Source organism: Andrographis paniculata, unplaced genomic scaffold (assembly GCF_009805555.1).
Source record: "Andrographis paniculata isolate CXL003 unplaced genomic scaffold, ASM980555v1 Contig54END, whole genome shotgun sequence".
In the NCBI taxonomy this organism is placed as follows: domain Eukaryota; kingdom Viridiplantae; phylum Streptophyta; class Magnoliopsida; order Lamiales; family Acanthaceae; genus Andrographis; species Andrographis paniculata.
The window spans coordinates 3,404,016-3,423,415 of NW_026137589.1; the positions used below are offsets into that span (position 1 = coordinate 3,404,016).

Here is a 19,400-nt window from a genome sequence, read left to right on the forward strand (position 1 = left end):
ACTAGACTAGCCTAACTAGACAGATATATCATTTTTCCATAATATGTTAAAAAATAGTATATTATTATTATTATTATTATTATTATTATTATTATTATTATTTTGTCAAATGGAAGTAAAATAATAATTGAATATAATAATATATGTGGGAGATTTTATTTGTGATACTGTCGACAAATATTAGGGTGGAGACAAACCCATCAACGATCATCATCACTTTCGATCCAACGGTGAGGACATACACACACCACGAGTTTGTCCATATATTTTTAGTAACACTTTTTTATAAATATTAATTTACAAAAAGTAAATAATATATATATATATACATATGTTAAAATTTACAAAAAATAAAAAAATATATATATACATATTAACATATATATATATATATTATTTATTCATAAAAGATCAATAATTTAAGACAAAATATTAATTTTGATATTATCAATATAATTCTTTATATCTAATATAAAAAAATACAATATTCGTACTATTTGCATGTTGATATTTCAATATTAATTATTATATCAAAACGTAGTACAAATTAAAAAAAAGTTGCAAACATAGTTTTATTAGTATTTTATAATACTAATAAAAGAATATTTGTACAAATAATTATATAAATATAAAAATATTTTTAATCTTAAGTACTACGGCGCAAAAGGTAAATAAGACCCTTAGAGATAGACGGAGAAAGTATATATTTAAAATTTTAAAAATACAAAGTGGACAAGCCCATATATATATATTTATATTCCAATTGTGCTATTATTACTTTTGTACGTGATATTAGACAGTCGATATTGTAAAATTATCAATTGATAATTAGGGATAGAAAAATTTAAAAAAAGGTTACATACTTTTCGAATATACAATTTATAGTAAATAAAAGAAAAAATATATATAATTTTTTATTCCAATACCCATAAAAGTATATCCCATTTTAAAATTTATTTTCTTTAAAAAAAATTAAATCAACACAGTTCCCAATTATATAAAAAAAACCAGCCATAGAGTATGAATTTGTTCAACTAATAATTTTTTTTTTATACGATTTTTAATATATATATATATAATTTTTATATATTATTAATCATACTATATTTTTTTCTAAAAAGTTATAATTTAATTATCCATTTTTTATTTAAAATATTATATAAATGTTTTTTTAATTAATTTTTTTTTGTGTGAATTAGGTCAAAACGATCTGACAAAATTCCCAATCTAGTCTACTTTGAAATTAAATTTTCGTGGCTGTCTGTGGGCCAATATTTGTCCATTTTTGCTGTTTATATGGCTTCAGTTTTATTTGTAGCCCTATTTATATATATATATATATATATATTACAATAACATTACAACATACATAAGTAAAACTATTGTAATAAGTTTTAATCTTTAATTTTTCGAGTGCGCTGTAGATAAACCATTATCAGCTGAATTTAATAATTTATAAATTAATTAAATTCGACAAAACAAGTCATATTAAATTAAAATATTATTTAAATTAAAATTCAAATAAAAACTAAAGAAACCGTAAATATAATAGTGTAAGGTTAATGATAACAATAATAGTATTCCCTCCATCGACGGAAAATGTAACTGTTTATAGATAATACTACTTCCGTTCCACATTAGGTGTCTTGGTTACCATAGACACGAGAATTTAAAATAAGTATAATTAGTAGATAATTAAGAATTTATTAGTGAAAATAATTAACTTATAATATAAATCGTTATAGTTTAACATTAAAATGATTAATTAGATTAATTAAAATTAAAAAAAATTAAATTAGAAAATTTATAATGAGATTAAGATACTTAATCATTTTTTTTAGAAAAAGTGATAGGAGATGTGAAAAGTAATACTGTAATAGAAAAAATAGAAAGAAAAAATATTTTTATTTTTAATTTTATTTATTTTTTAATGACATTATTTGTAATATTGTATAAAATATAATGGCCTTTTTTTTTTTTTACAAAAATAAGAAATACAATTACTAAAAAAATAAAACAAATACATGTATTAAAGGTAATATTCCCTCCGTCTCATATCTATATATCCATTTGTTTTTTTCACGGAGTTTTAGAAATATTAATATTATATTGGAATAAAAATAGAAATAAAGATAAAAAAGACTAAATTAACCTTATTAGTATTGTATGGTATAAAAGCAATGACATTTGTGTAATATATTGAAAATTGGAAAGGTATTTATAATGTTATGTAGATAGTACAATTACTAAAAAAAAATGAATATGAGACGGACCAAAATGAAAAAATGGATAAATTATTATGGGATGGAAGAAGTATACGATAAAATAAATACATTAAAAAAATATAATAAATAAAATTGTAGGCATGGACCAAATAATGAGACCCAATTTGTAGTTTGTTAGGACCATTGAGAGTACATTATATAAGAATAAAAAAAAGATATTTCTACAAAAGCACATTAAATTATATAATTATTGTATTTAAAATATTACATAAAAAAACACATTTTCAGATATTTCAATTACTAAAAATATTTTTTTTAAAAAATTAATTCGAAGTTATAAAAATTTCTATAATAAACCAAAATACTAAAAACACTCTAAACACAACACTTAATTTAATAATAATAATAATAATAATAATAATAATAATAATAACTATGTAAAAAATGATCTAATGACTTGAGATAAATTTTAATCTTATTTACTAGACATAGCTAATCTAGAATGACTTTTCTTACTCAAATAATTTTATAGACTATTATAAAAATTTAAATGTATAAAATAGTATTGAAGATAACTGCTATTAGGGAAAAACAATATTCCTCCCGTGTCATAATTAAATATTTATTTGTTTTTTTTTACGTAGTTTTAAAAATATTAGTATTATATTAGAATGTAGTAGGAATAAAGTAAAAATAATTAAAATATCCTTATTAGTATGTGTGATATAAACGTAATGACATTTGTGTAATAATATATTATAAATCGTAAGGGTATTTGTAATGTTAGGTAGATAGTACAGTTACTAAAAAAAACAATTGATACTTTGTTATGTGACGGATTAAAATAAAAAAAAAATTGATACTTTATTGTGGGACGGAGAAAATATATTTATACTATAGAACATATAGGACCCGAATTTGACGTTTTATTGTTAATTTATGCATTTATCAATATTAATGAAACTTATATATTTTTTTTAATATAAAAATTTTATAAGAAAATCTGTCTATACTTTAATGTGATAATAATAAAATGTCATTTATTTTGACCATATCTATATATCTATTTGCTTTTTACACAGAGTTTTAAAAATATTAATATTATATTAAAATAAAGTAGAAATAAAAGTAAAAAGACTAAATTAACCCTATTAGTATTGAATGATATAAATGTAATGACATTGATGTAATATATTGAAAAATTAGAAGAGTATTTGTAATGTTAGGTAGATAGTACAATTACTAAAAAAGAAACTGATACTTTGTTATGGGACGAACCAAAATAGAAAAATAGATAGATTGTTAAGGGACGGAGGAGGGGAGTATATATTTGACAAATTTTTTATTAATATTATAAAAATATAAAATATATACTCACATAAAATATATAATATATTTCTACCAAAAAAAGTAGTAATTTCATATAAAATATAACTTTTATATTACTAATAAACTTTTCCTAATTAGCAAAAAAAAAAAAAAAAAAAAAAAAAAAGGTTCAAATTAAAAATATAAAACAAATACATCAAAAATCAATACAATTAGCTCATAACTACAACTTTAAGGGTATTTACAATTTACAGCGGAGTTAAACTTACTAACAAAGAAAATATATACATATTTTTAGACAAATAAAAATGATAAAACGTATTCCCTTCGCGTTATTGTATTTAACATTAAAAATATCTTTATATTTGTATAATTTTTTTGTACAAATATTATTCTATTAGTATTATCAGATACTAATAAAAGTATTTTTGTAATTTTTTCTTAATTTGTACCACGTTTTGATATAATAATTAATATTAAAAAATTAACACACAAAAAATAAATGAGACATTTAGAGTCGGACAAAGATAATATATTCTACAAATAGTCAAATGATTATTATTATTATTATTACTATGGTTAATTCTCCAAAAATCCCTATTTTGCAAATAGTTTTCCTTGTCCGTCCCTATCTATATATTTGTTCGTTGTAACTCTCTATTTATTCTTTACAACTCCCCATTTATAATTTTACATATTTTCACCTATAAACTTCCAATTTTGCCCTCAAAATAATATTTTATTTATAATTCTAGTAATAAAAACCCTTAATTTATGTAACAATTATCAATTTTATTATTTCTTATTTTTCCAAAATGGCGACCAACAATACAAAATATTCAAAGTACATGTTCATTAATTTATTTATACTTTATTCAATCAAAGATTAATATTCTTTATAAATATTTTGTATTAAAATTTAATAGTTGAGCACATTTAAATATATATTTATTTGTAAGTATTTATATATATAATTAATCTACTTATTGTTTAAAAGTATTTGCAAAATTAATAATTACATACATTGATTTTTTCTATAAATATTTTATATTATTATTTAAGGGTTGCAAATATATATATATATATATTTATAATTATTTATTTTTTATATTGTTGTCTACCTATTTGTTTATTTTTTAATGGTAAAAAAAATGAAATTATATGGTAAAATTTAAAGCTTATATGTGAAAATAAAAAAAAAAAAAGAAAAATAAAATTGAAGTTAATAAGATAAAATAAAATAAATAAGTATATTATAAGAATTTTAAGTAAATAAAAAATAAAAATTAATAAATTAATAAAAATATAGAGTAAAAAAGAAGAATTTAATATATAGTGAGTAAATAGAAAATTAAATTTAAAATTAAAGAATTTAATAAAAATTGCTCTTATTATTATTATATTACGTAGGACCATACCGTGTAGAGCATAATAGCCTATAAATCACGTCAAATGGAAAGACAAGCTTATGTCACAAGGTCCACCAAACCACCAATCTTGTGGTCATCAGTCAAACTCGATTATCCATAGTGAGATTATATCTTATCTTTATATATATATATATATGACAAATTAGAATTAGAATTCGCAATCGTTATTTTTCGAGTATATTCTTAGTATCTTAGTAAATGTTTAATCAAATCTAATAATTTGTAAATTAAATTCAATAAAACAAATTATCATAGAAAACCATCTGTGAGGTAGACAACGTTTGGAGATTTCGGATTTTTATATTTAATCTTGTATATTAGAATAGTGTTAGGGTTAGCCACGATTCAGATATTTACAAATACGCAGGTATTTGATATTCGAATCAAATCGAACGAATATCCGAACTCACGAATCGTATCCAAATCAAAAATTTATGTTAATCGAATTTTCAGTTAACTGAAAATATTTGCAAATAATTTGAACCGAACCGGAAAAAAAAAACTCTAATTAAATAAAAATATTCGCAAATATTTCAAATATCCGAATTGCAACTGAACCAAATATAATTATTAATATAAATTTTAAAATATAATAGCATAAATATATTTGGTTCGGTTAACCGAACCGAAAAAAATATCGAAAATCGAAATCGAATCGAATCAAACAAATATCAAATATGCAGTATTTGTATTCGAACCGAATTTGCTCGATTAACCAAAAATTCGATTCGATTTGGTTCGATTCACCAGTTTGACGGTTCGGTGTTTTGGCCCACCCTAATTCCTGCATGCCTGTTCTCACAAAGTTGGGATTTTTATTACGATTGCTGCCTCCCTGCACTCTCATTCATGTTGGCCCCTACAGAGATTCAATGACACCCCCCCCCCCCACCCCTCTCTCTCTCTCTCTCTCTCTCTATATATATATATATATGTATATGATATCGAGCTTGGTAATTAATTTATTAATGAATCAGTCTCTTTCTTGACCTAGCTATTAATGGAGGAGATGAGCTGCCACACATTACTGTCGTACGTATTTATAACTAACTGCTTATCTCTAACTCTAATATATATATATATATATATATGTTCGAACATCGTCGATGTCTTCTTGATCGATCGAATTCGAACATATATATATATATATATCTTGGAAGGTCCACCATGCACTGTGCATCGTGAAGAAGTCGTCTTAAATGATTTCTTCTTCCTTATATTAATGGGGTTTTCATTAATTTGTTATTTATCTGTCGATCCATCGATGTAGTATAGTTTAATTTCTCCATTCAATGACCCACCCCCCACCCCCCACCCCACTGGGGTTTTTTTTTGGCTGTTCCATCACATGGTCGCACGATGGCCTGCAGGAGACGAAGAAACCATGCGATTCTTGCATTCTAGGATCACAACTTTCTTTAAACTTAATTTGATGTAATATGTTTAATGAAAAATAAATATATATGTCATCCCTTCTATTTTATATTCCATTTGTGCCGAGTGGACGCAATCAACCTGTTGTTGGTTAATCATGTAAATTTGTATATTTTTTTATATTTTTATTATTTATTATTCGATTATTGACCTTAATCTGTCACAACACTATCATAGCTAATTGAATTTATATTACTTGCAAATGATTCACAACTTTGCAATAAAGTGATCAAGATCCTCGCAGGGATCACAAATTTTGATTATCCAATTCGATCAAACTGATCTACGTTTAGCCTCTCAAACTAATAATTTCATTACAACATAATGAGATTGATCAAACCTTAGAAAACTCAAGTTTTGGCGACAAAATATTAGCGATTCTGATTTGAACCGCCAGTTTAAAACCGTTAAAAAGACAGGTAGAAGTCCACGAAAAATTAGACAAACAACATAACAAAGAGCTACCTTTAATAAACAGTTCCGATCAAATCGAATCGATTCGACTTTTAAGTTCCACATTACATAGACATACACAATCGACGAACAACAACACAAACAGCGATAGCTCCGCGTATAGAACAGTTGCTATAATTAATTGATAAGTAAAGAATGTCTCAATTTCATTTCCTCGACAATTTTTGCACCGAAATCGAACATGAGGCTCTTCAAGCTCTCTTCCTTTTGTAGCTCAGCACAAAATCGTCGTCGTCGTCTGAGTCATTCTGTATCCGTTTCTTCGCCTTTACGTCGCTGATCTTCGGAGCTGACTGCATCTTTTGCGATGTCTCGGTCTTACCTGATGATGATGGCGCAGATTTTGTAAGAACACGAGGGGGCGGTGATTTTACCGGAGTGCCCATCCGGACCTGCTTTTGCTTCCTCTGTTTTTTCTCGTACGCCTTCTTGGCTCGCTCCGGCGATAAAATTCCGTGCTCCATTAGCCTTAAAATGTAAAACATTCGAACAATTCAACACGATGTTAAATGTGTGAAAATATTTTATGGAAACTGAAAAATTGCGCTAAATTGATCATCCAAATAAGAGACCTATGTATTGACAACATATTGACAATATAGAACAGATTCGATGGACTCAACTAAATTTAAATCTGAATATTTAAAATATCTCAACAAAATGTAATCATGTGAACTCATAAATGCTCGAAAGCTTTGTAAGATTATTACATTGCTTTGTGATGGATAAGGTGAAATATTCGAGCTCGATGTAATGTGGTAAAATTCGACAGATTTGATCGATAGAACTCACCAAAACTCAGCCATTTCGCTCGATGGTATCTGTTTCGACAAGGATTCGTAGAATATCCTCAATGGCTCTCTCTGCAAATCGTAGATGGAAATAAGTATTGATGAAATAAATTAACGATTTTTACATTTGAAGAACAAAATCCAGACCTCCTCAGGAATGTCGAATTTCTGGCCAGGTAAGGAATAAACCTTCTTCACCCTGGTTTTGGCTGTGGTTTTCACGCTCGTTTTCGATGTTTTCTTTGTCTTCGCTTGATTAAAAACATGTCCGATTTCCATTAGAGGTGATTGTGAGAAACAATTTCAGCTTTGCAGAAGAAATTCAACAAATCGACACTCAAAACACACGCACACAGACATGTTTCAGATTCGATAATTAATGATTCTTGCAATTATATTGGGAAAGGGGAAATTCAACAAATCTGTTTCACTAAAACCCAATCTACCCATCAAGAAATTAAATTCACCAGAAAATAAAAAATTAAAAATTAAAAATTAAAAATCGATCCTTGCAGATAAATACCACTTTGGAGGCAGTCGTGGAGGTGGATCTGTGCTTGGAATCGGTCTTGATTGATACCTCGACGACTTTCTTCTTCGAATCGAACTTGGGCTTTGAAGACGATGGCTTGTCTGCACCGCCAGGCTTCGACTTGGACAAATTGCTCGATTTTGAATCTGTGGCCATATCGATGTTTTCGAACCGATCTGATCGTTTAATTTGATTCCTATCTCTGTTTGTTCATAGGGTTTTGTTTCCTCGCAAATAAAAAAGCTCCAGCCGTAAAAAGATGATACTTGGTTTTTTTTTACTGTGAAGCTTACTTACTGACAGTGACGATTTTCGACATTTGATTGTGAATTACACACAAATTATCTGCAGCAGTTCTATAGATGCTCTAAATCCAAAAAAGATCACTATATATATATATATATATATATATATATATTGTAGGGATGGTTAGGGCGAAAAAGCCATGTTCATTTTTCAATTCAGCAGAGGTAGAAAACTGTGTTGGTTTTTTATAATAACAAAGTTCTGTATAAGAGTATGAGATAAAATTAGCTGTTGTGTGTTCTCTGTGTTCATCTTTTATATATGTATATATATATATATATTATATTTTTATAAACTGTCGGCCGAACCTAATACTTTGCAAAATAGTCCGACGGAAAAATTACAATAGGCGAACCATATGTGGTAGGTGACCTGAGGCGTCGGGGTTAGTTCATATGTTATATTTGTATTATATTAGCATTCATGTTGATATATTTGTATTATAATAATATATATAGTTTGTTCTATGTAGTAATATCATATGCTGTTAAACAGCACACCATGTGCTATTCAGTATAGTGTTGAATTTAAAATTAAAGACCGTAACCGCCACCATATATTGTTAATTAAATATTAACGATGCGAAATACACGATTAAACCACACGGAATGCAGAATCATATGAAACACATCGAACTTCACAGGCTCAGAATGCCATAAAAAATGCTTCTGCACTTCCCGAACTCTTCTCTGCATCTCGGCGTACGTCGCCGGGGGTATCGCCGTTAAAATCCTCTTCAAGTCTCCGATATCCGACTCCAGCACGAAAACGGCGAACGCTTTCCAATTCAAGACCTCGAGAAACGGCGGCACGTAGTTATCGGAGATGATAACGGGGACGCATTCGTAGAGGATGGCCTCGACAACACGGGGGCTGTGCACGGCGTAGCCTCTCGCGCAAACGCAATACTTGCTCGATCGCATGTGCTCGATATAGTTCTTGTTTCCCTTGACGTGAGGCAACCGGTCGAGTATCCGCATGTCGGGATCGTTGCCCCAAAGCTTCACGAGCGCCGGACGGACGCGCCCGTGCATGTATCCGGCGAAGAACGCGAGAATCGAGCGATTCGACGCGGGTTCCCCGCCGACATCGCGGAGGGGGTTCTTCGCCGAGCGTACATATACGGTGGGCAACGATATGTCCTTCCCGATTACAAAGCCGGCATTGATGTCCGCGTTGCATAGCGCTCGTAAGCAACTCAGCATTCGGCCTCGGGTTTCCGCCGGAGCCTGAACAGAAGGTGAACAAATTTAGGTTAGTCGGGTATGCGAAACGAGAGTGCTGGTGGACTCCCGTTTATAAAAAAATAAATAAACGATGCATATCCTAAAACTTTTAGATAAGATGGTCATTTAATTTATCTAACAAAAAAGACAATCATTTAATTCATCTATCATGATATCGAAGTTTAGGTCTAGAGTTCGAGTCTCGTCGTCCCATGTTTTTGTTTGTCGTTGTCCACGTGCAAATTTGGCGTTTAGCCCCTTACAGGTGGATACGGTTCGATTATTTGTAACTATGCAAGTATTTGATATCCGAACCAAACCGAACAAATATCCGAAACTACGAGCTGTATCCGAATCGAAAATTTCGATTAACCGAATTTTCAATTAACCGAAAATATTTGCAAAGAACTCAAAACGAACCGAAATTAAGAAAAAATACATTAAATATAATTAAAATTCTAATTAAATAAAAAATATTTGCAAATATTTGAACTGAAAATATTTGCAAATATAATTATAAATATATTCAATTCGGTTAACTGAATGGAAAAAAAAATATCAATAACTGAAACTGAACCGAACGAAACAAATATCAAATATGTAGTATTTGTATTCGAACCGAATTTACTCGGTTAACCGAAAATTCAATTCGGTTCAGCGGTTCGATTCAATTTTTTTACCCACCCTTATAAGCTCCTTGCACATGAAGGGTGTATTAGTAGACTCCCGTTGGTAAATATATAAATGATGCATATTCCAATATTTTAAACTTTTAGGTGAGACGATCATTTACATTATCTAACAGAAAGTAAGCGTAGGATTCGTGCACGCATACATACCCAATCGTGACAAGCGGCCAAGAAATGGTCTTCGCCGTTGGTCCGGTTCCAAAAAGGATGTTTTCGGACAAGCAGCTCGACGTAGTCCCTCGTGAATTGTACGAGGTTGTCGCGGCTGTGCGAGTGTCGAACATACAGCGTGAGCTGCAGCAGTCGCGAACTGAACGGTAAGAAGAATAAATGAGCTTTCGCCGGATCTTTCGTGACATATCGACGGTTGGCTTCTAACAGCTTCAGAAACCATCCCTCGGACGCGTATATTCCCTCGAGGATCGACTCGTGGAATATCGGTTTGTCGCCTTCTTCGTATACGTATACTTTTAGCATCTTATCCATCAGCTCGTAGCTCCTGAGAGCGTAAAAATCAGCATCTGAATAACCAGACAAAAATTGTGAACATCAAGAAGTCGCAAACCTTAAGAACTTGGAAATGTTGCGATAGAGAGGAGCGTAAAGGCCCGAATTTGATTTCAGCAATGGCGCGTTTTCGATCGCTGATTTTACGTACATTAGCTCGTGGTCGACGGCTGAAGGGAGCGATGGTCGCTGCAAAAAAAAAACATACGATAAGAAACGCGACAATGTAGGATTATAGACGACGCCAAAATCCTCGGACGATGCAAAATTTTTACATACGCTCGAGCTCGGCGAGGCGTGGTTTTGCTGCAAGAGCTCATTCATTTGGGATATCGACACCACCGGAGAATTTTCCATCGGAAATTTACGGCTGCTGGAGTTGGCGGCAATGGCGGGACTTATTGCCGCCAATTTTTCGGGCGAGCGAGGCGATGAAGCCGGAGATGGAAGGGGCTGTGCAGAGTAGGATGTTCGGACAAGGGATGGACTGTCTCCGCCCTGCGCCGGCATGTCTGAATCCGGGGCGGCGCCGCCGAGGAAGGCGAGTTTTCCGGCGGACAGTAGCGATGCGAAGAGGTTGTCGTACGGTGATTTTAACAGGAATTGGAGGAGCAAAGCTAAGGCGATTGCCATGACCAATACAGACAGCAATTTTGGACTCCATAGCATAAATCGATGATCCACCATGTCACTGTTTATTAAAATCCTCTCAGATCGGATGAGAGATATTAACGACAGTCAGATCCCCCTTTTCGTCGATTGCTAGGAATCGAAGAATATCTCTGAGAGATTATAATTCGATTCCTTACGTTAATAAGAAGTTAGAACACCTTGTCGATTAACAGCATCAAAAGTATATCGATCGGATCAGATGATGAGAAAGATGGAGATCAGAAATTACTTGATTAGTGAAGATGTAATGATTGGAGGATTTCGATCTGATCGAAAGAATCCCAAGTGTCAGTAAGCACTGTTTATTGTAATTGTAATAATTTTATGAAACAAACTTAGCCCACAAGACGTGTAGAATGTTTTGCGGAAGTAAAGCCCTTAACAACTAATCGAACTTTTTTCCGAGCCCATCACTTTGTAATGAAACTATAGACTATTTACAAGAAAAAAAGTTCAAATATTTGTAAATGTTGACTGAACTCGTCTTAATTCTCTTTGTTTATTTGAATAGATTTAGAAATATGAAATCTCTAATATGTAATATAGTCGTCCTCGATAAATCTATTCATTATTTCTGCCCCTGGACGTAGCCAACACGTTATTGCTGAACTACGTCTTCTTTACTTTTTTTTTTTTTTGTTATTCGATCATTAATCTTAATCCGTCACAAACAGTAAGATCTCCCAACATTTCTTCATTCATCCTTACAAAACTAAAAAAAATAGCCAAAATCTCATCAAAGGTTTCGAAAAGCCGGCGTCCCGGCTTCACCGGGGCCGGATTTGGAAGACTCTATTATGCCATACCGAATGGAGTATCATGTGGAAGACGTCGTATTTAACGGGCCGCGAATGCCACAGAAAATGCTGCTGCACCCGCCGCACCCGCCGCTGCATCTTGAGATACTTCGACGGAGGTATCGACGTCAGTATGTTCTTCAATTCCGGGACGTCCTTCTCCGCGACGAACACTGCAAACGACTCCCAATCCAGTGTCTCGAAAAACGGGGGCACGAAGTTGTCGGAGACGATCACCGGAACGCACTCGTAGAAGATCGCCTCGACCACGCGCGGGCTATTGACTTCGAACCCTTTGGCGCATATGCAGAACTTGCTGCTCTTCATGTACTCTGCGTAGCTCATCCGCCCTTTCGCCTTCCCCATCCGACCAAAGATTTTCATTTCCGGATCTTTGTTCTCCCAATGGCTCAAAAGGATCGGTCGGAGGTAGCCGTGCATGTTTCCGGCGAAGAACGCGAGGATCCGTCTCTTCGACGGAGGTTTCCCGCCGAGCTGCCGGAGAGGGTTCTGAGGCGTTCGAACAAACGTTTCGGGGAGAGACGCGTCTTTCCCGAATCGAAAGCCTTCCCTGATATCGGAATTGCATAACGATCGAATGCAGTTCGGCATTGTCTCGCGAGTCTCGGACGGTGCCTGCAAAAGACACAAATAAGAATAACAGCTTTACGAGATAATAACAAGATTCGACGGATATCGTAGAGTCGAGTATACTAAGCTCTCACCCAGTCGTGACAGGCGACGAGAAAATGGTCGCTCCCGTCAGTTCGATTCCAGAAAGTGTACTTTCTTCGGATCATATCGACGTAGTTGCTCACAGCGCTGATTAATGGCTTCCGGTCATGCGAATCGGGGACGTATAAACTCACTTCCAACGCGCGCGAACTGATGGGTATGTAGAACAAGTGAGCTTTTCTCGGCTTTTTCGTGACGAACTGTTTGCTTGATTTCAGCTGCTTCATGAACCATCCCTCCGATGCGTAGATTCCTTTAAGCGGCGGCTGATGGAATATCGGTCGATCTCCTTCCGCGTAGATATACACTTTCAGCGTCTTCTCCATCAGTTCATAGCTCCTGCAATAGAAAACCTCATTACATATCAGTCCCAACAATATTCCGCAACTTGAACTTCAAGTCGCACTCACCGGTTAAATGCAGAAAAGTTTCGATACAGGGTGACGTCAAACTGAGGATCGTTCTCCACAGGCGGCGCACTCTCGATTGAAGACCCTGCATTAAGCAATTCTTGATCTGCAGGGGAAGGCCACCGCGGTTTCTGCAAGCCAAAAACAAGTGTCACCGGATGTACAATTTCTACAAGGCAATAAATATCGACGGCTTTAAGCGCGAATACAGTTACCTCTGCACGGTACGAGAGGCGGCTCTTGAGCAGCATATCGATCATTTCAGATATAGTCACTACATTATCCGGCGACATCTTCGATGGCCTCTTTGCATTTACAGGATCATTTTCCGGCAAACCAGAGGGAGTCTTGTTGATCTCCGGCAGCTCATTATTCAAAACTTTTGCATTTGAATGATTATTTTCCGGCGCAGCATTTCCGGCGTTCCCAAGATCCGTCGAAACTTTGGCCGGAGAAGAATTCATAGCAGCAACGGAACTAGGAAATGTGCGGCGCTCAACAGGATCATCCTCAGGATCGATATCGTCGATCACAGTGTCGTTGACGGTCTGGTTATGATGAAAAACATATACAGCTATCGGTGCTTCATCAGTACCATGTGGATTGGTGAAGGTTATTCCGGCGAAGGTATCGCCGGCGCCGGACGGGGATTTGTCCGGCAGAAATAGAACCGAAAAAATTTTACTATACGGAAGCTCAAAGTACTGAACCAACAAAATCAATCCAAAAACCACCCCCATCACCAACAGCAATCTCCTGGTTTCCACCAGGCAGGCGTACCGGATTCCAATCCCCATTCCGAAACCCTAGAAATTTCAATCAATTCACAAAACATGCGCCGCGATGCTCACAGATCGCTGAAATCCAATCATAACGAAAAGGTCGAACTCATTACAACGATTATAACGAAGATCCAAATCCACAGATTCAATACAATCGATTACGACCACACTCGCTCAATCTCCCCTAAAATTTCAAATTCGCAGCAAATCTAAACTTACTTCGGAAATCCAAAAACTCGCAGAACAAAGATCTGTCAATCCGCAGAGCCCACGAGAATTGAAACCGAAATCATACCAGTTGATTGAGATTCTTGCGCAATTTTGTTGACGACTTCGTGCTCTGGTTACGTGAAGAGTTGAATAATACAGTAGAACCGCCATTATTAAAGACCTTTTTAGTTGGAATCTATCATATAGTCAACACTAATTACTTCCTTTTTCCGCAGCTGACAATTAATTTTATAATTCACAATAATTTTTTTTAAAAAAAACCTTCAATTAGCAGCAACTATTATATTTACGAGTACGAGCCGAACTTGAACTCAAGTTCTTAGCGATGTTGAATTCGACGTCATCGATCACGACGGCCTAATCTGAAAAACTCGGGTGTACCAAATCGAATGAAGTATCATGTGAAAGACGTCGAATTTAACCGGCTTCATATGCCACAAGAAGTGCTTTTGCACCCGCCGTACCCTCTCCTGCATCTTCAGATATGTCTTTTCCGGGATCGACTCGAGTATTCTCTTCAAATTCGGCGTATCCTTCTCAAGAACGAACACGGCGAACGACTCCCAGTTCAGAGTTTCGAAGAACGGCGGCACATAGTTGTCGGATATGATCACCGGGACGCACTCGTAAAAAATAGCCTCCATCACGCGCGGCGTATACGCCTCGTAGCCTTTCGCGCTAATGCAATACTTGCTGCTCTTCATGTACTGTATATACGTCTTCCGGCCCTTCCCCGGGCGCAGCTTCCCGAAGATCTTCATCTCCGGATCCTTGTCTTGCCAGTAATCGAGCAATATCGGTCGGAAATAACCGTGCATGTTTCCGGCGAAGAAGGCGAGGGTACGCCTTTGGGACGGCGGTTTGCCTCCGACATCTTTGAGAGGATCCGAGGCGTTGCGGACAAAGATTTCGGGTAGCGACACGTCTTTCCCGAACTGAAGACCTCCTCGTATGTCCGCGTTGCACAACGCTCGGATGCAATTCCTCATTATTCTTTTCGTCTCCGATGGCGCCTGTAATGACAACCGTAACCGATGAAAAAAACGAAATGACACTAAAAGAAAATATCATTTTTGCAACAAGGTTTTTTCGTTAGTAATGACATTAGAGACGAAATTAGAAATGAAATTACGTTAATTATATGAACTTTAGGGACGAAATTCTGCTACAAATATACTATTTTTTTGTAGTGTGAAAACTACGAGCAATTTGTTACGTACCCAGTCGTGACAGGCGACGAGAAAGTGATCGGCTCCGGAGGTTCGATTCCAAAACGGATAAGCCGCGGCGATTGTTCGAAGGTAATCGCTCAAGAATGCGACCATGTTCTTGCGACTGTGGGAATACTTCACGTACAACGTCTCTTGCAATACGCGCGAACTGAACGGTAGGTAGAAGAGATGTGCGTCGCTAGCGTTTTTCGTGCGAAAACGCTCGCTTTCTTCTATCTGCTTCATGAACCATCCCTCCGACGCATATATTCCGCTCATCTCCGGCTGATGGAAAATTGGCCGTTTTCCTTCGTCGTAGACGTAAATCTTGAGACTCTGCTCCATCAACTCATAGCTACTGCAATGGCAGACGGAGCAAATCTCATTAAATGATCATCTCAGCTAAAAATTTAACCTTATAGTAAATGCATCATTAATTACATACTTCTCGTGTCTGCCTCTAAGGGTCACATTTACCTTTTACGTCATTGTAATATTTTTATATTTGTATAATTTTTTTTTTTTTGTACAAATATCCTTCAATTAGTATTATAAGACACTAATTGAAGTATTTTTGTAATTTTTTTTTAATTTGTACTATGTTTTGATATAATAATTAATATTCAAGCAAAAAATAAATTGGACCCTTCGAGCCGGACAAAAATAGTATTATATAGTCGAGCAACTTAAAGAGATTACTTTGTTTACCGTACGAATGCAGAGTAGTTTCTATAAACATCATCGTCGACCCGAGGGATCTTGTCGACGATTCTCACACTCTCGATCAATTTTTGCGCATTCAATAACTCGCCATCGGCTCGGGAAGGCCACCGAGGTTTCTGCATCGGCAAACAATAGAAAGGTAATGAAAAGAATCGGCGAAAATCAATAGAATTGGATTAAACTTTCTAATTAGAGACTTATTACCACCGCAAGATACGACGCGCGACTTTGACGCAGCATATCATTCATTGCGGATATCGGCACGACGACGGCCGGAGGTCCCTTTATCCATTTTCGCTTCGCCGGAGACTTAACTGCGCTCGAAGAATTATAAACAGAATCCGCGAGATCGGTTCGCGGCCCTGCATTTGAATTGTTTACAAACATAGACAACGAAACACTCTTGTTTCCTGCCGATGTCTCATCTTTCGAGCTGCGATTTTTCACCGGAATATCTTGCGGCGGATAACCGGCGGCGCGACCGTAATTAGCAGCGCCGGAGGAGGCGTTGGAGGACTTATTCGACTCATCGGTTCGATTTCGATTCGGCGGATCGGGTAGCTTAGTTGCATTATGAAGAACCTCAGTTGTAGGATTGATGTTACTTGCAGCGGCGGCGCCGGCGAGGAAACCGCCGGCGGAGGTGACCTGAGACTTGCCGAAAGATAACAGAGACGAAAGAACATAACCGTACGGAAGTTCGATGTACTGAAGCAACAAAATGACTGAGAAGACCAATGCCATTGGCCACAGGAGCTTTCTGGTCTCCATTAATGGAGTGATGAAGAAAGGTTAGGGTTTATGATTCAAAATAGGTAAAATCTGCAAACTTCATCAATGTCGAATTCATTCAAAATCGACGCAGTTAGATGAAAAGATGGATAGAAATTAGGGCACAGAGTGTTGTTCTTGAGTGGAATTAGGGCAGAAGAGTTTTACAATCGAACGATTAAATTCTTCTGGTTTGGTCCAAATATGCCCTAATCGAAGTACAGGAATTGACGAAAAGCAAGATTAAATGAAACCCCAAGAAGGAAACAAGCAAATTTCAGGAAAACAAGAAAGTTAAGAATGAAGACGATGAAGCTTAGCTTACTCAGAGAAACCCCAAATTGTCGAAGCTACGAAGAATCTCCATGGATTTGAGATTGGGATTCTTGGAAAACTGTACGCCGATAGTCACGAAGAAGAAGAATGGCTACTCATAGGGTTGCGTGCAATTCGAACAACCTCAATAACTGCAAGAAAAATTCAAACTTCGAAGTTGAATCACAGTAATTCCATGTGAGGACTCTGTGTGTGTGTCGATAATGAGTATAGAGGAATGACCCTTGATTTTCTCCATGGATTGATGAATTACTTCAAGAAATGATTTGGCAATTAGGGCATCGATTTGAGCATTGAAAGAAGATTGAGATGATGATGTTAATGGATGATTGAATGATTTGGTAGTGTGTGTCTGACTGCAACAGCAGAATTTTTTAATTCTTCTATCTGTAGATGATGACGATGGTGGTAAAGAAAGCCAAAGTCCAAACTTTATTCTGTATTACATTTTTAATACTAATATATCATTGCCAACCTGGTTTTATTTGATTCTGTTGAAGAAATTCTGGAGATGGGTTGGTGGGTCGGGTCATAAAATGGATCCGATCCGATCATACTCTACACACTGCTCACGAAATTCTTCTTTCGAATCGTCACGTAAAATTGCTGCTTCAACTTCTCCATTTTCTCTCATCACCTAAAGTACCCGTTGCACAATTTTTAAATTAAAAGATTATTTAACACAAAAATAAAATAAAATATTAAGATCTTTTATTTATTTATTTTTTCTTTTTCTAAAGTGTAAATACTCAACAAAACTCGTAACATTGAAGATTTGAACTTACAATATTCAACAATTATATTTTAACAAAACAAGAAAAATGATAAAGATAAATCAATTTTTTTAATCGGCTTGGTGCTCGTCTTCCTCGGGCCATGGCCCATTGGGCTGAGCCCAATAGTTTTAATATTTGAATGTCTTCGATGTGAAATAGTTATTGAATGTAAATAAAATGAATGCATAGCTCAATGGACATGTGTATTCTAGATTATGGAGTTATTTAAAAATATATTTTATATATATATTGAACATATTACTTTTGTCCCATAAATAGGTAATTATTTTTAATAATTATATTATCTATAAGGTGAACCATGTGTGGCAAGTGATTTGAGGTGTCGGGAGTTTGAACTCATGACTTTACGGTCACACGTTCAACCCCACACCACCATGTCATTCTTTATATGGAATGTATTCCACTCTCCTCTTAATATACCAGCTCATGGATGGTTTAAAAAAAAAAAGAAAAAGAAAAACTCTTTTTCTATATACAAATATATATATATTCTCTCCGTCCCATTGAAAGATTGTTATTTTTCATTTTCGTCAGTTCCAAAACAAGGTTACTATTTCCTAATTTAGTAATTGTACTATCTACCTAACATAATAAATACCCTTCAAACTTACACTATATTACACAAATGAAATTACTTTTATATTACATATAGAATATTTTTGTCTTTTTCACTATAACTCATTATAATATTAATATTAAAAAATTTACGTGAAAAAGTAAAAGAGAACTAGTAGTTATTAAAAATTATAAAAGTATTAGATAATAATGATAGTTTTGTAATTATTAAAATTCTTTAAGAAAATATAATATAATTTTATTGAAAAATATAATTAATTTTATTTTATTACGAATAGTATAACGTATAAAATAATATACTGATATTTTTAGACGTGTTCACTTAATCATTTTTAAATTAAAAATATTATTAAAGATTATAATATATATACATAATTATTCGCAATATTATATATATTCTATTAATTCACAAAAAA

At 34.3% G+C, this 19,400-nt stretch overlaps 4 protein-coding genes across 6 annotated transcripts; all 4 read right to left on the reverse strand.

The window, feature by feature from the left end:
- Window positions 1-6,869: 6,869 nt before the first annotated feature.
- On the reverse strand, window positions 6,870-8,542 carry LOC127255380 (uncharacterized). Its single transcript, XM_051280885.1, has 4 exons — window positions 8,207-8,542; window positions 7,831-7,929; window positions 7,685-7,755; window positions 6,870-7,360 (listed from the first exon to the last, which is right to left on the reverse strand). Exons 1-4 carry the CDS (start codon window positions 8,369-8,371, stop codon window positions 7,084-7,086), a joined length of 612 nt encoding a protein of 203 aa, XP_051136842.1. The 5' UTR covers window positions 8,372-8,542; the 3' UTR covers window positions 6,870-7,083.
- Window positions 8,543-9,034: 492 nt separating this feature from the next.
- LOC127255576 (probable glycosyltransferase At5g03795) lies at window positions 9,035-11,920 on the reverse strand. The gene is made up of 4 exons (XM_051281173.1): window positions 11,223-11,920; window positions 11,002-11,132; window positions 10,587-10,935; window positions 9,035-9,750 (listed from the first exon to the last, which is right to left on the reverse strand). Exons 1-4 carry the CDS (start codon window positions 11,628-11,630, stop codon window positions 9,088-9,090), a joined length of 1,551 nt encoding a protein of 516 aa, XP_051137130.1. The 5' UTR covers window positions 11,631-11,920; the 3' UTR covers window positions 9,035-9,087.
- Window positions 11,921-12,075: 155 nt separating this feature from the next.
- LOC127255574 (probable glycosyltransferase At5g03795) lies at window positions 12,076-14,389 on the reverse strand. The gene is made up of 4 exons (XM_051281169.1): window positions 13,773-14,389; window positions 13,558-13,688; window positions 13,138-13,486; window positions 12,076-13,048 (listed from the first exon to the last, which is right to left on the reverse strand). The coding sequence occupies exons 1-4, from the start codon at window positions 14,352-14,354 to the stop codon at window positions 12,383-12,385; spliced, it is 1,728 nt and encodes a 575-aa protein (XP_051137126.1). The 5' UTR covers window positions 14,355-14,389; the 3' UTR covers window positions 12,076-12,382.
- Window positions 14,390-14,917: 528 nt separating this feature from the next.
- Window positions 14,918-18,041, reverse strand: LOC127255575 (probable glycosyltransferase At3g07620). Of its 3 annotated transcripts, none has more exons than XM_051281170.1 (5): window positions 17,834-18,041; window positions 16,709-17,742; window positions 16,490-16,620; window positions 15,791-16,139; window positions 14,918-15,583 (listed from the first exon to the last, which is right to left on the reverse strand). In XM_051281170.1, exons 2-5 carry the CDS (start codon window positions 17,273-17,275, stop codon window positions 14,918-14,920), a joined length of 1,713 nt encoding a protein of 570 aa, XP_051137127.1. In that variant the 5' UTR covers window positions 17,276-17,742; window positions 17,834-18,041. The 3 variants fall into 3 exon arrangements, with proteins under 3 accessions (XP_051137127.1, XP_051137128.1, XP_051137129.1); XM_051281171.1 differs by having other exon boundaries at window positions 16,709-17,484; window positions 17,601-18,041; XM_051281172.1 differs by having other exon boundaries at window positions 16,712-18,041.
- Between the last annotated feature and the right edge of the window lie 1,359 nt (window positions 18,042-19,400).

Coding starts and splice junctions, on each gene's coding strand:
- LOC127255380 (XM_051280885.1), bottom strand. CDS start 8,371: ATGGCCACAGATTCAAAATCGAGCAATTTGTCCAAGTCGAAGCCTGGC. Junction 7,930..8,206: donor CCACGACTGCCTCCAAAGTG/GTATTTATCTGC, acceptor AATCAAGCGAAG/ACAAAGAAAACATCGAAAAC. Junction 7,756..7,830: donor AATTCGACATTCCTGAGGAG/GTCTGGATTTTG, acceptor TACGATTTGCAG/AGAGAGCCATTGAGGATATT.
- LOC127255576 (XM_051281173.1), bottom strand. CDS start 11,630: ATGGTGGATCATCGATTTATGCTATGGAGTCCAAAATTGCTGTCTGTA. Junction 10,936..11,001: donor AACATTTCCAAGTTCTTAAG/GTTTGCGACTTC, acceptor TTACGCTCTCAG/GAGCTACGAGCTGATGGATA. Junction 9,751..10,586: donor TGGCCGCTTGTCACGATTGG/GTATGTATGCGT, acceptor CCTTCTGTTCAG/GCTCCGGCGGAAACCCGAGG.
- LOC127255574 (XM_051281169.1), bottom strand. CDS start 14,354: ATGGGGATTGGAATCCGGTACGCCTGCCTGGTGGAAACCAGGAGATTG. Junction 13,487..13,557: donor AACTTTTCTGCATTTAACCG/GTGAGTGCGACT, acceptor TTTCTATTGCAG/GAGCTATGAACTGATGGAGA. Junction 13,049..13,137: donor TCGTCGCCTGTCACGACTGG/GTGAGAGCTTAG, acceptor TGTCTTTTGCAG/GCACCGTCCGAGACTCGCGA.
- LOC127255575 (XM_051281170.1), bottom strand. CDS start 17,275: ATGGAGACCAGAAAGCTCCTGTGGCCAATGGCATTGGTCTTCTCAGTC. Junction 16,140..16,489: donor AACTACTCTGCATTCGTACG/GTAAACAAAGTA, acceptor CTGCCATTGCAG/TAGCTATGAGTTGATGGAGC. Junction 15,584..15,790: donor TCGTCGCCTGTCACGACTGG/GTACGTAACAAA, acceptor TTGTCATTACAG/GCGCCATCGGAGACGAAAAG.